Source organism: Capra hircus, chromosome 17 (genome assembly GCF_001704415.2).
Source record: "Capra hircus breed San Clemente chromosome 17, ASM170441v1, whole genome shotgun sequence".
Classification (NCBI taxonomy): domain Eukaryota; kingdom Metazoa; phylum Chordata; class Mammalia; order Artiodactyla; family Bovidae; genus Capra; species Capra hircus.
Genome location: NC_030824.1, coordinates 1715406 through 1734243, shown reverse-complemented (window position 1 = coordinate 1734243; position 18838 = coordinate 1715406). Strand labels below are relative to the sequence as shown.

General features: G+C 55.1%; 1 protein-coding gene across 1 annotated transcript; it reads left to right on the top strand.

The window, feature by feature from the left end:
• Positions 1543–17197, top strand: TCN2 (transcobalamin 2). Its single transcript, XM_005691634.3, has 9 exons — positions 1543–2108; positions 5354–5546; positions 6278–6447; positions 8939–9100; positions 10344–10516; positions 10640–10826; positions 11997–12168; positions 14363–14478; positions 16618–17197. Exons 1-9 carry the CDS (start codon positions 2045–2047, stop codon positions 16677–16679), a joined length of 1299 nt encoding a protein of 432 aa, XP_005691691.2. The 5' UTR covers positions 1543–2044; the 3' UTR covers positions 16680–17197.

The following is an 18838-nucleotide window of genomic DNA, read 5'->3' as shown; positions in this document are numbered from 1 at the left end:
CTTTACAGCTGTAATGTGACCTTGGGAGAAATAATGCTTCCTGTTCACGTCGCAGCTGGCTTTGTCTGTGCCTGCCTGGACGCACAGACGTGAAAACTTTAACCTGCCCAGTCCAAGCCAGTGTTTACTTTCTCGGCTTGTTGCTGTTGTTTAGTCGCTCAGTTCAGTTCAGTTCAGTCGCTCAGTCGTGTCCGACTCTTTGCGACCCCATGGACTGTAGCCCGCCAGGGTCCTTTTGTCCATGGGATTCTCCAGGCAAGAATACTGGAGTGGGTTGCCATTCCCTTCTCCAGGGGATCCTCCCTGCCCAGGGATCGAACCCATGTCTCCTGCATTGACAGGTAGATTATTTACCCCTGAGCCACCTGGGAAGCACTTTCCCAGCTCCAGACCCCCAGACAGAAGTCCCGAACCAAATGATTATACTTTTCTTTTTCACTTCCCCTGACCGCATTACCTAAAACATTCCACCCCCAGTCAGGCTATTTCTAATATCTATGGAAATGGACCTCCTCCCCTGCTAGTCACCGCGGCATCTTCAAGTTCTCAGGGATCGGAGGTGGTGACTCTCCCAAGGAAGCTGCTTCTCACAGAGGCTGCTGTGTGGAGATGGCAGGACACAGACTCATTGCCGAGGGTTGGGGAGCCGGGCAGCCCTGACCCAGACCATGACCGCTCCGTTGCCCACAGAGTTCCAAGGTCCCCCTGGAGGTCTGAACCCGAGGGTCTGCAGGAGAGCGTCACCCTGATGGGCCACACCCAGCCTCCTTGCACTAGATGGTCTAATTCTATATTTGCAAACAGATGCACGTCTCTGTATATATTTCTGTCTGTATTTATTGGCTTGTGAGAAGTCAGGCACAAAACCAGATTGTCTTGAAAGAATGAGCCATGGCAATTACCCATACAATGATTGCAGAAAAAAATTGTATTTGCAAGTCGGACATGACTGAGCGACTTCACTCTCACTTTTCACTTTCATGCATTGGAGAAGGAAATGGCAACCCACTCCAGTGTTCTTGCCTGGAGGATCCCAGGGACGGGGGAGCCTGGTGGGCTGCCGTCTATGGGGTCACACAGAGTCGGACATGACTGAAGTGACTTAGCAAAAAAAAAAAAAAAGATGTTTTAAGGTCTAAAGTTGAGCTGGAAGGGAGCTTAATTAGAATGATCTTCTCCAACCCTTTTGGCTCACACAGGAGAAACCATTTCAGACTCAGAGATGCCAAGGTTAATACAGCACCTCCAGAGCTAACTCTTGGACACAGATTCTTCTGTGGGGCTTGGTGGACGGGGAAGCCTTTGTTCTCTCTTCTCCTTGCAGAGACTATTTCTAGGTGACTTTCCTAGTCCTTGCAAGTGGCCCTGCTAACCGTGGCTTCGTGTGTCTAATGATTAAATCTCGCTCCTTAAATTGCTTTGTTTTGTCTCCCAGGAGGCGCCCATCTTTCCGGTTGGTTGAGAAAACTGGGCGGCCTGGTCCGGGTCCAGCGGCCGCGCCCCCTCTGAGCAGGCGGGCAGATAACAGCTGACTGCTCACGTGACTGTCCCAGCTCTCAGTCCCGTTCCCCTGTCCCAGGCCGGGGTGGGCGGTTTCAGGGTCTCCTTCTGGGAGGGGTACCAGGTAGGCACCCCAGCCGTGCCTGTCTGCCGCGGGAACGGCCCAGGGCATACAGACTGGCGTGGCTGGACAGACTCGAGCAGATCAGCAGTCCGACGTTCTGCAGCGCCGTCCAGGGCTCTTCGGGCGGCGGGGAAGGTGTGGCTGGCCGCCCCCGCCCCCGCCCCCGCCTCCAGGAAGGCCTGCGCTGCTCTGCCCTTCCTTCCCCTGGTCTTTGGCCGCCCTTTCCCCTCTGCTGTAGACCTTTTCCCTTTCCCCTCCGCTGACTTAGCAGTGTGCCGACGGGCGTGGAGGGATTAATCAGTGACAGGAAGCTGCCTCTTTCGGAGCAGTGACCGCTGTGGTCAGGAGCGCCTCTCTCTACCCGGCCAGCCCTAAGAGCCTGTCGCGCTCCCCGCCTGCTGTCCAGCCCCTGCTCCTGCCATGGGGCACCTCGGGGCCCTCCTCTTCCTGCTGGGGGGCCTGGGAGCGCTAGCCCAAATCTGCGGTGAGTAACTGGCTCTAACCTGGAGAGAGGACCATCTTGTCTTAGCCCCTCATTATACAAGGAGGGAAACCGAGGTTCGGATGTGTGTTGGGGGGTGACTTAGACGCCCCTCGGGGCTCCCACGGCGGTTTGGACTTCCCTGAACCTGAACACGTTTAGCGCGCTGTGTTGAGATGAACTATATGTCTGACTTGCTACCAGACGAGGTCGCTTCCATGACATCAGTCATTTGTTGATTCATTCATTCAGTACATGTTGACCTAGCTTTCGCTATGCCAGGTATGGGACTAGGCTTTGGGGAAGAAACAGGGAGCAAGAAAGGGGTCCCAGCCCTGCCCCAGCTAGATAGAGCTTCTGTTCTAGTGAAAGGGACAATGGTCAAGAGGCGAGTCAATGCTAGGCTTGGGGGCTGTGGCCAAAGGAAGCCCCCGGCCTGGAGGGAGAGAGCTGGGCGCCGCCAGTTCAGGGAGAAAGGGTGGAATTTCCGAGGACCAGGAGGCGATGCAGGAACTGAGACCCAAAGGAAAAGGCGCTGGTGGCGGTGAGGAGAGGAGTGTGGGGGGCAGGGGGGCACCCCAGACAGAGGGAAGGTGAGCAGGTGGAGACCCAGGGTGTGAGGATGGCAAGGCATTAGCTTTGCACTCCACATCCAGGGGCCTGCCTGGTGCCCCGGGGGCCTCTCAGGGCCTGTCTAGGAGTCAGAGCACACAGGCTCAGAGCTGCTGACGCCCTGGAGCCCTGCAGGACACAGAGGCAGGAAGGGAGGCACCCACCAGCGGGATCTTTTGTGACCCATGGAGAAACCGAGAGGCAGGCTCACTTGTGTCCAGGTGACGGATGAAGCGGTCAAGGGTCATAGGGACCAGGTGAACTGCCTGCCCAAGGCGCCGTGGCTTTCCAGGACTTTGCTGGAACTCGGTTCTCAGAACTCCAGGTCAGGATCTTCCGTGGGCACCAGGAGTCTCTGACCCCTCAAGCCCTTGGCTCTTGGTTCCTGTCCAGACAGTCCCCAGGGTATGAGCCTTTCAACAATTCGTCCATAGGCTTGACCCCTTTAGAGTGCTGGGCTCGGTTTGGGGGTACAGCCCACTGCTGCCAGGCTATTTAGTCGCCCCCAGTCTCATTCCCTCACTTGTAAAAGGGGTTGAGAATGCTCCCTGGCCTTCCTCCTGGTGTGATGCAAGCATTTCTGCTCTGCCAGTTTCAAGCCCCGTGTGGTTGCGAATATGACAGGGATGCCCATTGTCAGAGCGAGTCCTCGGCTGGCAGAGCTGGGCAGCCCTGTGAACCCCAGGCCCAGAGGGCAGCGCGCTCACCCAGGCTCACTTTTATTACCCCGGGGGAATCTGCCAGGCTCCTTCCTGCTGAGACTGAATCGAGTTTACCTGCCTCTCTTCAGAGCACCAGCTTCTCTTCCCCTCTCTCTAATCCCAGAGCTGACTCACCCGCTGGAGGTCGGAGCCCTGGCTCAGGGCAGGGGCTCCCTCTCTGGTTTGAAGAAGAGGGAGAGGAAAAGAGAACTGTGGAAGGATGGATAAGCAGACAGACTGGCTGAGAAATGGAGAGAATGAGACAGATCCAGAGACAGAGAGAGAGAGAGAAATTCCTACAGAAATGGAGGTGGACACACAGAAAGCCACAGAGAAAGAGCGAGGAAAAGAGACGTACCCGCCCCTCAAGCTCCTTTGCTCCATTCTTGGGGTGGGGGTTGGGGGGGTAGCTGCCCAGCAGCTGGAATCCGCACTGCAATTAAGAGGAAAGAAAGTGAAATTGAAGTCGCTCAGTCGTGTCTTTTGCAACCCCATGGACTGTAGCCCGCCAGGCTCTTCTGTCCATGGAATTCTCCTGGCAAGAATACTGGAGTGGGTTGCCATTCCCCTCCTCCGGGGGAATCTTCCTGACCCAGGGATGGAACCCGGGTCTCCCGCATTGCAGGCAGATGCTTTACCATCTGAGCCGCCATTAACCAGGGAGGAGGAAGTAGCCGGGAAAAGTCCAAGGCCACCTCCTCAGCCCAGGTGCCCTCCCTGAGGGAGGCCGGCTCCTGTCTGCTGGAGCTGGGAAATACCCCTGAGGCTTCTGCTTCGCTCGTGGGTGAATCCTGAAGCACACAGATGAATGGCTGCAAACAGTGACACTGGCTTTCCAGCAGTTTAGCTCACAATCTCAGGTCCTTCTCACCTAAACTCAGGTGGCGGGAAAAGCATTATTCTGAGATCTGCCCCCAAGGAAGTTCACCAGACAGCCAGTGAGCCTGCAGTGCTGTTTTCTTTCTTCTTCTTCTTTTTTTTTTGTAATTGGAATATAGTTGATGTACAATGTAAATTTCTGCTATACGGCGAAGTTAATGAGTTATATGTATACCTATGTCCACTAAAGATTTTTTTCCCATATAGATCACTACAGAGTACTGAGTAAAGTTCCCTGCGCTATACAGTAGGTCCTTACTTGGTCATCTGTTTTATATATAGAGAGAGAGAGTAGTATGTACTTGGGGTTCCCTGGTGGCTCAGATGGTAAAGAATCTGCCTGCAATGCATGAGACTTGGGGGAGACCCCTGGGTCAGGAAGATCCCCTAGAGAAGGGAATGGCAACCCACTCCAGTATTCTTGCCTGGAGAATCCCAGGGACAGAGGAGCCTGGCGGGCTACAGTCCATGGGGTTGCAAAAGGTTGGACATGACCGAGCAACTAACATTTTCATTTTTTCAGTGTGCGCATGTCAGTCCCGATCTTCCAGTTTATGCCTCTCTCCCCTTTTCCCCACGGTGACTGTAGTTTTGTTTTCTACATCTGTGAGTCTATTTATGTTTTAAAAACTGGATCTTTAACCTGTTCCCACGTGGGCTGCAGTTTCTGTAAATAGGTGGGACACGCCCACAGCTTTGAACTTCTATTTCCTCTTTGCTCCCAGCACCTACATGGAAGGCAGGGCTGGCTGAGGACCAAGAGGGCTGGGGCGCGGTGCCTGGGGAATCCCCCATCGCTTCCCAGTCTCTGATGAGCAGAGTGGCTGTCTGGTACCCGCTTCTTCTGCCCTGGGCCCACCACCTCTTTCCTGGCCCACTCCAGCCACTCTCTCCAGCTGCCGGCTGCCTCTTGTTAAAACCAGATTCCCCCATATGAGTCGGGTGTGTGGCCGGTGGCCATAAAGGTGGGGATGTTTATTCCTTGGAAAAGACCTTGATAAGATGCCGCTGGTGGCCTGGCCCTGCCCCCTCACTTGGTCTCTTCTCTTTCCTAAGAGATAACCGAGGTGGACAGCACGCTGGTGGAGAGGCTGGGCCAGCGCCTCTTGCCCTGGATGGACCGGCTCTCCCCGGAGCAGCTGAACCCCAGTATCTACGTGGGCCTGCGCCTCTCGAGACTGCAGGCTGGGGCCAAGGAAGCCCACTACCTGCACAGCCTCAAGCTCAGCTACCAGCAGAGCCTCCTGAGGTCTGGCCATGCTCTCTCTTCCTTTCTCCCGGGCTGCCCCTCATCCTAGGAGGCAGGAGACCCGCGCTCCGGTTTGGGCCTATCGCTGCTTTGTTGGGAGACCTTAGGGCAAGTTTCACTTCCTCTGGGCCTCCCTCCATCTGCGGAGTGGGGTTGGTCTGACCGGACTGGAGACACCAATCCAGGGCCCTCGTGCGGCCTCTGTACCGCCCTCTGCCTGACTGAGGCAGACATCACTAATCCATGGCCGCACTCTTTCACACTGAGCCCAGCGGCAGCATCGGACTATCTGCGCTCCCTTTCCAGGGGATGTTAAGTTGGGTGGGGCTTGTCCTGAGGTCCCGCATGGGAGTTTGAATGAGGGCCGAAGGGTCAGGACCACCAGAGAGCGTCTCGTGCTTGGACTCCCTCTTGGGAAGTGGACGCAGGGCGGGGAGAGGAAGAAAGGGAGGCTGCAGGGAAGCGTGGCCACAATGGCGGGGCAGACAGGTCACTTGGACTCAAGAGCTCTCAGTTTGTCCTTGAGTTCAACTTGACATCTTTATGAAATATGTGTGACGTACACCTCACAACTTACATCGCTGAGTACATCTGCTTCTGGCAGGTCTCAGAAACTTTCCAACTGCTAGGATTTTTTTCCCCAGTTTGTCATTTTGGCAGGGAGTGCGCCCCAAGGCAAGCTTAGCAGGAAGGCCCTTTCTCAAAAGTTTTGTTACCTGGCTTGGTCCTAGGCCCTCCTCCAGCAAGGACGGCAATGACTCCCAGGCCAAACCCTCCATGGGCCAACTGGCCCTCTACCTGCTGGCTCTCCGGGCCAACTGCGAGTTCGTCGGAGGCCGCAAGGGGGACAGGCTGGTCTCCCAGCTGAAGCGGTTCCTGGAGGACGAGAAGGCGGCCATCGGTGAGGAGGCGCGGGCTGCCAGGGGCGGGGAGGGCGCATCAGCCAGCATCGTGGAACGTCTACATCAGAGCTGTGGGTTTTCTCCTCAGGCCTCTTTCCTGCCCTCCGCTCTGCCTGTCTTGATATTCATCGAGAAGGCTTGGACCTGCTCCAGGAGGCATCCTTAATCAAGCCTTTCTTGCACCCCGCATGCATTCTGTTGGCAAGTCCTGCTGTCCAGCCACCAAGCTTGGTCTGATTATCCTCCTCTAGACAACTGCCCAGCCTTCTTACTCCTTAGCCTCCCTCTGCTTCTCCTGCCTCCTGACTCAACCCGGCCCACACAGAGTGAGCATTTAAAGTATAAACCTAGGGACTGCCCCAGCAGCCCAGCAGTTAAAACTCCACTTTCCAATAGAGGAGGCGCATAATCACTGCAGATAGTGATTGCAGCCATGAAATTAAAAGACACTCCTTGGAAGGAAAGTTATGACCAACCTAGACAGCATATTAAAAAGCAGAGACATTACTTTGTCAACAAAGGTCCATCTAGTCAAGGCTATGGTTTTTCCAGTGGTCATGTATGGTTGTGAGAGTTGGACTGTGAAGAAGGCTGAGCGCCGAAGAACTGATGCTTTTGAACTGTGGTGTTGGAGAAGACCCTTGGACTGCAAGGAGATCCAACCAGTCCATCCTAAAGGAGATCAGTCCTGAATATTCATTGGAAGGACTGATGCTGAAACTGAAACTCCAATACTTTGGCCACCTGATGCAAAGAATTGACTCATTGGAAAAGACCCTGATGCTGGGAGGGATTGGGGGCAGGAGGAGAAGGGGACGACAGAGGATGAGATGGCTGGATGGCATCACCAACTCAATGAACATGAGTTTGAGTGAACTCAGGGAGTTGGTGATGGACAGGGAGGCCTGGGGTCACAAAGAGTCGGACACGACTGAGCAACTGAACTGAACTGAGGAACTAAGGTCTCACATACCACGAGGTGTGGCAAAAAAAAAATTTTTTTTAAATAAAATAAATATACATTTGATCCTGTTAGCACTGTGTAAACCCTGCAGGAGCTGCTCACTGCTGTGCTCACAGCCCTCAGGCCCAGTCTGTCTGCCCATTTCTCCTCTGCAGACCCTGCCCACCCACACGTCCGCCCCTCCGTGGGCTCCAGTCACCCCGGCCATATCTCTCAGCTCATCTCGCAAACCACGGTCTTGACAGATCCAGGGAACCCCCTATCTGGAAGGTTTCTTTCCTCTTCTAGCTCACTGCTATAGGCCTCCGCCTCCCTCCCTCCCTCCCCTGGGTCACTGCCTCAGAGAATCCTGCCCCGGCTCCCCAGCTATTCAGAGACCTCTGTTATTCAGCCCCTTGGACCTCGGTCCACAATTCAGTTATAATCATGGTCTCGTGAGCAGGGCAGCCAGTCCTCTCGGCAGCTCAGAATTCACAGAGAGAATTCAGGTGGGAGAGCAACTACCTGGCCCTGAGGCAGAGGCGAGGTTGTGCCCACACACCACCAGCAGAGGGCAGCACTCAGCATTTCCTCCCTCCCCAGGCAGACCCCACCCCACTGCAGTTCAGTTCAGTTCAGTTCAGTTCAGTTCAGTTCAGTCGCTCAGTCGTGTCCGACTCTGTGACCCAATGGACGGCAGCACGCCAGGCTTCCCTGTCCATCAACAACTCCTGGAGTTCAGTCAAACTCATGTCCATTGGGTCAGTGATGCCATCCAGCCATCTCATCCTCTGCCGTCCCTTTTCCTCCCATCTTCAATCTTTCCCAGCATCAGGGTCTTTTCAAATGAGTCAGTTCTTCACATCAGATGGCCAAAGTATTGGAGTTTCAGCTTCAGCATCAGTCCTTCCAATGAATATTCAGGACTGATCTCCTCTAGGATGGACTCGTTGGATCTCCTTGCAGTCCAAGGGTCTGCTCCAACACCACGGTTTAAAAGCATCAGTTCTTCAGTGCTCAGCTTTCTTTACAGAAACCACCACAACCCCCAGGGAAATCTGCTTTCCTATGGCTTCTAAGACAAACTGCCACACCAGATTTCTACTTGGACACCCCAAAAGTTAAAGTGGCTTGATAAACAACACAGGCTGATTTCTTCCCTAAAGAAGCAGCAATTGATCTCATCCAGACTTGTTATTCCCCTGCCTCTGGGGGCCCAGGGAGAAGGCAAACTTTTGTTCAGAAAATGAGAACAGCCAGCCGCATACTGACATGTCACTGCCTGGGCTGGGTTTGAGCAAGTCCTCAGCTAGCACTGGCTGCGCTGTGCCTGGCCTCTCATCACTGTCCACACCTCCAGGCACAGTGCCTGACACTCAGTGGCGTCTCAGCAAGTATGCGTCTATGGGGTTGCAGCGTTGGACACGACTGAGCGACTTTCACTTTCACCACCCAAAGGAGGGTGTCGGGAAGCTGGTGCTGGCGGGGGGCTGGTTGCCGGGAGGGGCAAGCGTGATGCTCCCACCCCGTGGTTTTCTCGCTCCCAGGGCACAACCACCAGGGCCACCCCCGCACCAGCTACTACCAGTACGGCCTGGGCATCCTGGCCCTGTGTGTCCACCAGAAGCGAGTCCATGACAGTGTGGTGGGCAAGCTCCTGTACGCCGTGGAACACGAGCCGCATCTCCTGCAGGACCACATCTCTGTGGGTGAGTGGGCCGCACCCTGAAGGCCAGGCTGGTGCCCCTGCAGCCGCTGGGCCCAGGCTCACCTTTCCTTGGGACCCCTCCTCTCGGGTCCATTAGGAGGTGGAACGGTGAGGGCTCATTGTGGTGCAGGGGCTGTGAGTCAAAGCTCTTCCCCCCATCCTCCACCACACTCTTACTGCAGGTCACCCCGGACAGCTCAGCCGGCCTTCCTAGCTCAGCTTCTCTGGTAAAATAACCCCCTCCGCGACATCTCAGTAAGAGATGTCTGGTTTTTTAAAATTAACTAGTTTTAATTGGAGACTAATTGTTTTACAATATTGTAGTGGTTTTGCCATACATTGACATGAATCAGCCACGGGTGTACGTGTGTCCCCCATCCTGAACCCCCCTCCCACCTCCCTCCCCAACCCTTCCCTCAGGGTTGTCCCAGTGCACTGGCCCTGAGCGCCTTGTCTCGTGCAAGGAGATGTCTAATAAGTAAACGACATAGCATGGTGCCCGGTGGAGAAAGTGCTGGACACACAGCTATGATGTTCTCATCGAGTAAGCTGGGAAGGGACTTCCCTGGTGGTCCAGTGGTTAAGACTCTGTGCTTCCAATGCAGAGGTTTGATCCCCGGCCAGGCAACTAAGCTCCCACATGCCCTGAGGTAGGGCCAAAAAAACACCCAAAAATGAAGCAGGAGGCCTGAGACCTGGATTCTGGATCTGCTTCCTTCCTGTGTGACGTGGGTCTCCAGGGCCCTCTCTTGTCCTGGTGCATCTCCCTCTAACAGGGGATAGAGCTAAGCAGCGTCAGCCCGGGGAAGGACCTCGGGGTAACGGGCAACTGCGGGAGGGCTGGAGGAAGGGGAGCAATAGGGTCAGAGCAGCATTTTAGAAAGTTTCCACCCGCTGGGGGGAACAACTCAGCCCAGTCTGCCCAGGTTCCAGGATGGCAAACTGGGATGGTCGGTCACCGGATCGAGGTTAGTGAGAGAGACTGGAGGAGGGAGGGTCAAGAGGACCTTATCCTACACCACTCGCTTGCAAACCTGCCTGCGCTTTAGAATCACCAGGGGAGTTGTTTCGTTTGTTCATTTGTGGGTTTTTGTTTTTTGGGGGTGGGGGGGCCATACCACACAGCTTTTGGACTCTTAGTTTCCCCAACCACGAAATTAGAAGATGCTTGCTCCTTGGAAGAAAACCTATGGCAAACCTAGGCAGTCTGTGAAAAAGCAAAGACATTACTTTGTCCCCTGCAGACACCATGGCCATGGCAGGCTTGGCCTTCTCCTGTCTGGAGCTGTCCAACCTCAACCCCAACCAGAGAGACAGGATCAGCCTGGCCCTCAGGAGAGTGCAGGAGAAGATCCTGAAGGCCCAGACCCCAGAGGGCTACTTCGGGAATGTCTACAGCACCCCTCTGGCTCTGCAGGTGGGGAAGAGACTCCGGGGCCACGCTCTACCCTAGTGGCTGGAGGGAAATGGACCAGCCAGGGGCTGGAAGACCCGGCCCCTCTGACCCGCCTCCTCCTTCTCTTCCCCATTCCATCCCCAGTTGCTGACGGGCTCCATCAGGCCCACTGTGGAGCTGGGCATGGCCTGCCTCAAGGCCAAGGCTGCTCTGCAGGCCAGCCTACAGCACAAGACCTTCCAGAACCCTCTCATAATCTCTCAGCTGCTGCCCGTCCTGAACCAGAAGAGCTATGTGGATCTCATCTCCCCAGACTGCCAGACTCCAAGAGGTAGCTTTTCACAGAAGCCCTGCTCTTTTCAATCTGCACTGAAGTCTCCTTGTCCCAATAGGGGTGGGGGGGATCTTGCTCCATCTTGATTTGCTGAATCAGCGGGGGTCTGCAGGTGTGCATGGACCTGCAGCTAAGATGCCTTCACAGGTTCTGGATGCTCAGTATGGGGAGGGACCCCAAACGGTGAGCTACAGGCTTGCTGTGACTCTTCAGCCCCTTGTGTGATGCCCAGTACAGAGATGTTTGAATGAATGAATAGATGGATGGATGGATGAACAGATGGATGGATGGATGGATGGATGGGTGGGTGGGTGGATGTGTAGATGGATGAATAGATGGATGGATGGATGGATGGATGAATAGATGGGTGGATGGATGAATAGATGGATGGATGGATGGGTGGATGGGTGGATGTGTAGATGGATGAATAGATGGATGGATGGATGGATGGATGAATAGATGGGTGGATGGATGAATAGATGGATGGATGGATGGATGGATGGATGGATGGATGGATGGGTGGATGTGTAGATGGATGAATAGGTGGATGGATGGATGGATGGCTGGATGGGGAGAGACATTAGCTCCCCAGCTAATAATTTGATTAGCTCACATACCTCATAATGACTCCCTGAATTATGAAGTTAGCTGCCTGAATCAGGGCTTCATCTGAGGGAGGGACTAGGGTCGGTGGGTGGGATTTGCCAGTGGAGAAGAGAGGGGGAAGGCAGAGTGGGGAAGGGGTGTCAAGGGCAAAGGCTCAGAGGCGTACAGTCTGGAATTGCAGGGAGGGTCTCGCTACAGCATGGGGTCTGGGAGGATGAGCTGGAGTGGCAGGAAGGCAGGAGGATGAAAAGGAGGGGATCCCGCAGAGGTAACGGAGGATGGCGTGAACAGATGTATGTTCTAGTTAAGGACCCCCTGGGCTGCTGGGGAGGCAGGTAGGTGGGAGGGGGACTGAGCTTGGGTGGTGGGGGATGTGGGAGCTGAGGGACTGGGGAGGCTGGGAAAGCAGCTGGGTGGTATTGGAGGCGGTATTGATGGGGAGGGGGCCCAGGGGAAGGAGGAGGTCCCAATGGGCCGCAGTGTCTTCCTGGGGAGAAAGGAGGACTAAGGCCTGGCCCCCTACCCTCAGAGTGGCTGCCCCTTCCCCTCTCCCCGGCATAGCCCTGTTGGAACCGGCTCCGGAGACCCCGCCACAGGCCCAAGTCCCGGAGTTCATTGACGTTGTGCTGAAGGTCTCCGGCGTCTCCCCTTCGTACACACACTCTGTCTCTGTCCCTGCCGGCTCCTCCCTGGAAGACGTCCTGAAGAACGCCCAGGAGCACGGAAGATTCAGGTGAGACCTCCCCACCTCCCGGCCCTCACCTGACCCGACCCGGCATCCCCCGAAACAGGACCCAGTGAGGCAGGGGGTGGAGAGTGGGCTCCCTCGGGAGAGGCCCAGCCTTTCTCCCCCTGCTCTGCCCCCGACGCCCCCATGCTGTGGTGAAAACAGGCGTCAGGGTTGGGAGAGCAGGCTCCCAAGGCAGACCCTGGAATTCCAGCTCCGCGCTCTCCAGCTGGGGAACAGGCCAGATGCCTTCCCTGCAGCTCATGAGGACGGCATGGTGCCCCTCACCTCCCACCCGCCAGGGCCCCTTCGGGAACTAGGGCATGAGGGCAGACAGGACGTGGTATTAACACGTGCTTTTTGGTGCGCAGGGTCACGCACTTAGTAAGCGCTCAACACAGGCTAGCTTTCAGAAGGATGAGAATGTGTAGTATCAAACGATCCTGGTCCGATCCCTGTGATGAAGGAGTCACCTGGCCAACCCTTCTGCAGAGTGCGGTGGGACAGTGGCCTTCTGCTTGCTTCTCACCCTGACATGGGATGGATCAGAGATGAGCGTTTCCAGAGCACTGCTCTGGGCCCCGCCGTGTCACCTGAATGAGATGGCAGGGGTCCTCGGTGGGGGTCCAGCCCAGAGGTTGAGTGCCTCCCAGCGGACCCCAGAGCCTGCAGTGCGATGATGGCCGCACCGCTGGGCCCCCACACGCCGGGTGCCCTTGGCAGGCACTGGGGGCACCTAGCTGACGTGCATACTTAGTTGCTCAGGTGTGTCCTACTCTTTGGCGACCCCATGGACGGTAGCCCGCCAGTCTCTTTCCGTGGGATTTCTCAGGCAAGAATACTGGAGTGGGTTGCCATTTCCTTCTCCTGGGGATCTTCCTAACGCAGGGGTCGAACCCGGGTCTCTTACATCTCCTGCAATTGGCAGGCAGATTCCTTATCACTGAGCCACCTGGGATTACCAAGGTCATGTTTGGACATTGTCATCAAAATGGAAAAAAATTTGAACTTTTTTTTTTTGCCACACCACAGCGTGTGGGATCTTAGTTTCCATAGCAGAGTCGAACCCAGACTCCCTTGCAGTGTAAGCTCAGAGTCTCAACCACAGACCATCAGGGAAGTTCCAACTTGGACAGTTTTATTCAGAACTGCAGGACCTCTGAGAAAATGTCAGGGATACCAGTCTGAGAAATGATTCTCTTGGTGGTAGAAAGGGTGCCTGAGCTAGGTTCAGGGGCCAGAAGGGAGGCATGTTTGAGGCACATGAGTGCAGGCAGAGAAAGCTGGACTCTGGAAGGAGAGAGAGAAAGAGAGACAGGTGGCAAAAAAGAGACAGAGGGGAGAGAGCAATGGAGCGAGGCAGGCCAGCAGCGCTCCGGGCAGCCACGTGGCCCCTGAGATCTGGGTATGGGCTGCTCCCTAAAACCTTCCCTTTGACCAGGTCACCCTGAGGGCAAGAACTATGAAAACCCTCCCTCTCCAAGGCCAATGCCACTGATAAGGAGAGAGGACGGCCACGGCCTCTAAAGAGAGTCATTTTGGCGGCCGTGTCCATGCTCAGGGAGGGTTGGTGTGAAGGAGTGTCTTGATTGCAAAGGCCAGGAATCTAATCCAAGCCTCTCTGGTAGCAGGCAGCGTGGGGTGTGTAGACTTGGAGGGAAGACTTAGCATCCCAGCCGAGAGAATGGGGGTGCCCCTGAGCCACAGAGGGGGCTTCCTGAAACTCGGGTTTGATCTCTGAGTCGGGAAGATACCCTGGAGGAGGAAATGGCAACCCACTCTAGTATTCTTGCCTGGGAAATGCCATGGGCAGAGGATCCTTGTGAGTTACAGTCCATGGAATCCCCAAAGAGCCGGACACGACTTAGCGGCTAAACAACTGAGCCACAGAAATGCCCCAGGGTGTCTCTGCCTCTGTCTCACCTGTTCTGCTTCTTCCTCCTGCTGGCCTCACTCTGGGCGTTGGCAGCTTCTGATTCTCACCTCGCTTCAAGGTCAGCCCCCAGAGTGGGAGGCGTCTGGGGGGCTGGAGAGGAGGCATGGAGGAAGGGCCCCTGGTGAGGCTGCTCAGGAAGGGCTTGGCTAGCACTGCCCTGAAAGTGAGAGCAGGGTTTGCTTTCTGTGAGTGGTTCAGCTTCTGCCCTTGGGTTGACGGGAGCAAAAGTCACCTTTTCTTTCTCTTCGTCTGTCCCTTTGGTAGGTTTAGAACACAGGCCACCCTGTCAGGCCCCTTCCTGACCTCCGTGCTGGGGAAAAAGGCTGGGGAACGTGAGTTCTGGCAGGTTCTCCAAGCTCCTGACACCCCCTTGCAGCAAGGTGAGTCTGGTGGCCAGCCCCCTGCGGATGTGTTCCTCAGCCCAGCCCTGTCCCACAACCCAGGCTTCATCAGCTCACCCCAGCTTTCCCCAGAACCTTCCTGGGGCTCAGCCTCAGGTCACCACTGACACTCAAGTTTGCATATAATACATTTAACTGTATTCTTAAGAATTTTTGTGTATGTCACTGTGGCAACTCTGGGAAAGCAGATAGACAGAAAAGAAGAAATTTAAAATTGCCCACAATCCACTACCCAGAGATTAACTTTTTTTTTTTTAACTTCTGGTGTATTTTCTTCCAGGTAATTTAAAAAAATATGTATGTTTGTTTTCTCGTAAAAATGAAGCCATACTCTATAGCAATGCTGTCCCATAGAAATAAAATGTGAGCCTCGTCACGTGTAATCCTAAATTCTGCAGTTGATCCAACTAACATTAACAATACATCTTATTTAATCCAGTACGTCCACGATATCATTCCAAGATGTAATCAACGCAGAATCGTTGATGACATATTTTGCATCTTTTTTTGGTCCCTTTCCAGGGCTCAATAGATACGTGTGGCTAATGGCTGGCGTATTGGATGGCAAACTTGATACACGGTTTTGCAGTTTATCTTTTTCATCCTGAACATATGGTAGCCATCTTTCTATGTGGGTGTGTGTAGATCTTCCCCTTTCTTTGTAATAGCCACATAGAATATATCACCCAGCGGGGTGGTTTGGGCTGCAAGGAACAGTAATGTAACACAACCTAGCTTCCACGATGCAGCTTTCCTTGGCCCATCTCTTGGCTCCTGTGACCAGATTCCAGGGGGAGTAAGGAGTTCAGCCCCAGCCCCACCTCCCCGCGACCCTCCTCCTCTCTTTGCTGGCTTCCTCCTCCAGAGAAGCTGCTCTGGGTCTTCCAGGGGCTGCTCCCTTTTATGAGGCAGGAAACTTGTCTGTGAGTTGCCCAGCACACGTTCCCTGGCATCTCGAAGGCAGACTTGGGATTCAGGTGCATTCCTGGACCCCTCCCTGTTACCAGGAGCCGCCCCTCTGCGCCCGTCCCTGGCTGGAGAGAGGGGACCATCGCAAGCCTGGCTTAGGCCAGTCAGGGCCCAGCCCCAGTGTGGGATGGAATGGGCGGACCGCAGTTTATCAACTCCTGCTGGGCCTTTAGCGCGTCTCCAGTTTTAACTCCCCACACTGTCAAAGCATCCCTGAGCATCAGCCCCATCACTGGACAAACTCTTAAGGATCATCTGTCCCCACTTCTGGTATCTGGGACTTCTAGGGGGCACTTGCCTTGTGCCAGGGGATTGGGCCGAGTGCTTTACAGAAGGTGGGACTTACTGAGGGAGCCCAGTAAAAAGCCGTCTTTCTTCCTGCCTGGCTTCTGGACAAACTGAGAAATAAAACCAAGAGGCTACAGATGGAGAGACCAGATCTGGCCTCTATTACCGATAAAGGCTGGATTGAGGAGGTAGCTGAAGGGGAGAGCCTGATGGATGCAGCCTTGAGACAGACGTGGGTGGTGGTGTCCTCTACTTCCCCGACCCGGCCCCCCAGTCCAGCAGGAAGCCCACTCCCCTGGGGAAAAAAGGAGGGCCAGGTTGTTGATATTATCACTACCCTCATTTTAGACATGGGAGTACCAGTGCTCGGAGAGGTTACATAACCTGCCCGGAATCACACCCCTATGAGTACAGAGCTGAGGCTTGAATCCGGGAGTCGTGCCGGAGCCTGGATGGTGCCTCGGGAGTGCAGGCTGACTGCACTCGTGGCCCTGCTTCTCCCCAGACCTCCCCGAGCAGGTCCCTCTTCTGGGTGGCCCCTCAGAGGGGCCGTGAAGACAGAGACCCTGCCCATCAGTGTTGTCAGGGTCTCTGGTCCCTTTGGCCCCACGGTGGTTATTAGGGTGCCATCTCATGCCCTCCCACCTGCCTGGGGGGTTCCCCATTGCAAAGTGAGCCTGTGGGTCTCAGCGACCCTGAGGTCACACTGAGTCCTGAGTCTCCACACTGGCTCTGCACAGAACCTGGGTTTCCCACCACTGAGCCCTGAGCCCATTTTACAGGGCAGGGGTCTAGAAGGTGAGGTCGGGATGGGGTACACTCTGCCCTGTTAAAACCCACCTCCCCAACCTATTTCTGCAGGTATTGCTGACTACAGACCCAAGGATGGAGAGACCATCGAGCTGAGGCTGGTTAGCTGGTAGCCCCCCGGGCTCACCCACCCCACTGCCTCCCACACTTCCTGTCTCCCGCCCTCCCTCCAGACACCCCGGTAATGGGCACACGCCTGATCCTGCTGCCTTCTCTTGCACACTTGTCCGTGGATCCCACAGCCAGCAGCCCTGCGGGGGTCCTAAACCACCGGCCACCTGGAGCAGGGAGCCCAGCACCTCCCCCAGGAGGTCTGTGTGCCTGGGTCTGGTCCTACCTGGCCCCGCAGGTGACCCGTGAAGGTCACTCACAGGCCGGAGGGTGTAAATGTTTCAGACTCCTCCCTGGCCACCTCATGAGTACCGCTCACTGCGATGGGGGTCCCTCGAGGACAGCCCTGCAGCCCTGACCCCAGCTCTCCACTCTGTCGTCGAGGCTGCCGCCCCAGAGCTGGCTGCCGCCCCAGAGCCGGCTGCCACCCCAGAGCCGGCTGCGTTGTAGCGGCTGTTGAGGGTCTCTGCAGAGCTCTCAGCCCACCTCCAAAATGATTAAAGAGTTGGTTGTGCACGTGGCCCAGCGTCCTGATGCCTTGAGCTCGGAGTCAGTGCAGGTGCCGGGAGCAGAGGAGGGGAGACAGCCCTGTGGGCATCGGAGGAGGCTGAGTGAGCGTCCTTCCGGGTCCTGGGGGACCGAGGCTGGCAGTGGTGACGCCGATTACTGTTTAGGGACGTGTACTTGCTCGATGCTTTCTTGCACAACTCTGAGGTTGGATGTTTCTCTTTTCCTCTCTGCTTTCAGATGAGGAAATCAGTGCTCAGAGAGGGAGAGTGACTTGCCCGAAGTGGCCCGGGGCTGGGGTGTGGGGTGGTGATTTAGGAGACAGATAGACCTGGGGAGGCCTCCAGGCTCTTCCACGCAAACACTGAAAACCAGGGCCTTCAAAGATTGTGTTGACTTAAAAAAAACAAACGCAACATGAGAGTAGGGAGTTAAATTTTATTCGGGGCAAAATGGAGACTATGGCCTGGGAGGCAGAATTTTAGATAGCTCTGAGAAACTGCTCCAAAGAGGTAAGGGGTTCAGTATATATGTATATATATGATTTTAGTGGAGGAGGTATGTGCAGTTAAGCACATAGTTTAGGAGAAGCTTCCTGCTCATCTGGTGAAGGTTACTGCTAGCCACGAGGAGCAGATGGCTCCACTAATGATCTTAGTGCTTTTCCAGATATGAGAAGATGCAAGAATTAGGCTCATAAAGTCTCCTGAAAATATCTACCTGGTGGCCTGTTCTTCCAGCTTTTCCCAGAGCAGAGTACCTCGTTCTCGATCTCCACCGTGAACTCCTTTCAGGGTGTGTTGAAGGTCAGCGCCTGCAGTGGCTAGTGACTTAATTCTTGTAGAGGCAGAAGGCAAGTGACACTTTTTAGCTGGCAATGGCTGGGATTACATGGCAGAGTCCAAATTCAGCTGGAGGCCCAGGACCCCCGAGCTTGTCCTCAGAGGACGGTCAGGGCCTCAGCTGCCAGTGGGGTGGCGACCCTGCCTGTCAGCAGGAAGGGCTGGGTTCTGGGTTCCCCTCTGAAAAGTGGGGTTCTAGCCAGGCAGGCACCCTGTTAGCCCCGTCGCACCAAGGTTAGGAAGGAGGTCTGCCCTGTGAGGGACCCTCTGACTGCACGTCAGGTTTTACCGTGACTCTCATGGAGTCGGCAACACCACAGATTAAACACGTGATTCTTCCCCCAGTATTTAGGGTCTGGGCAGGTGAGGGAAGTAGGCAATTTAAGAAACACTCTGAAGGGACTTCCCTGGTGGTCCAAGGGCTAGAACTTCGCCTTCCAGCGCAGGGGGTGCAGGTTTGATCCCTGACCTGGGAACTAAGATCCCACATGCCTTGTAGTCAAAAAAACAAGCCATACAACAGAAGCAACATCGTAACAGATGCAATAAAGTCTTTAAAGTAGTCCATATCAGAAAAAAATCTTTAAAAAATAGAAACTGCCTTGATATTGAGACAAACGTCAAAGGATCTGAAAGCCAAATGAAAACAGGACCTCTGTGTTTAAGGTGTAATGTCCACGCCCAGCCCCCCAGAGTGCTGGTTCCCCTGTCCCGCCTTGATCTAGGCCAAGGGTGCTCCAGAGAGGGATTTGGGACCAGCCCTGTGACCCCTTCACAGTAAGGTGAAGGCTCAGAGAGGTCTGCGGCTTGCC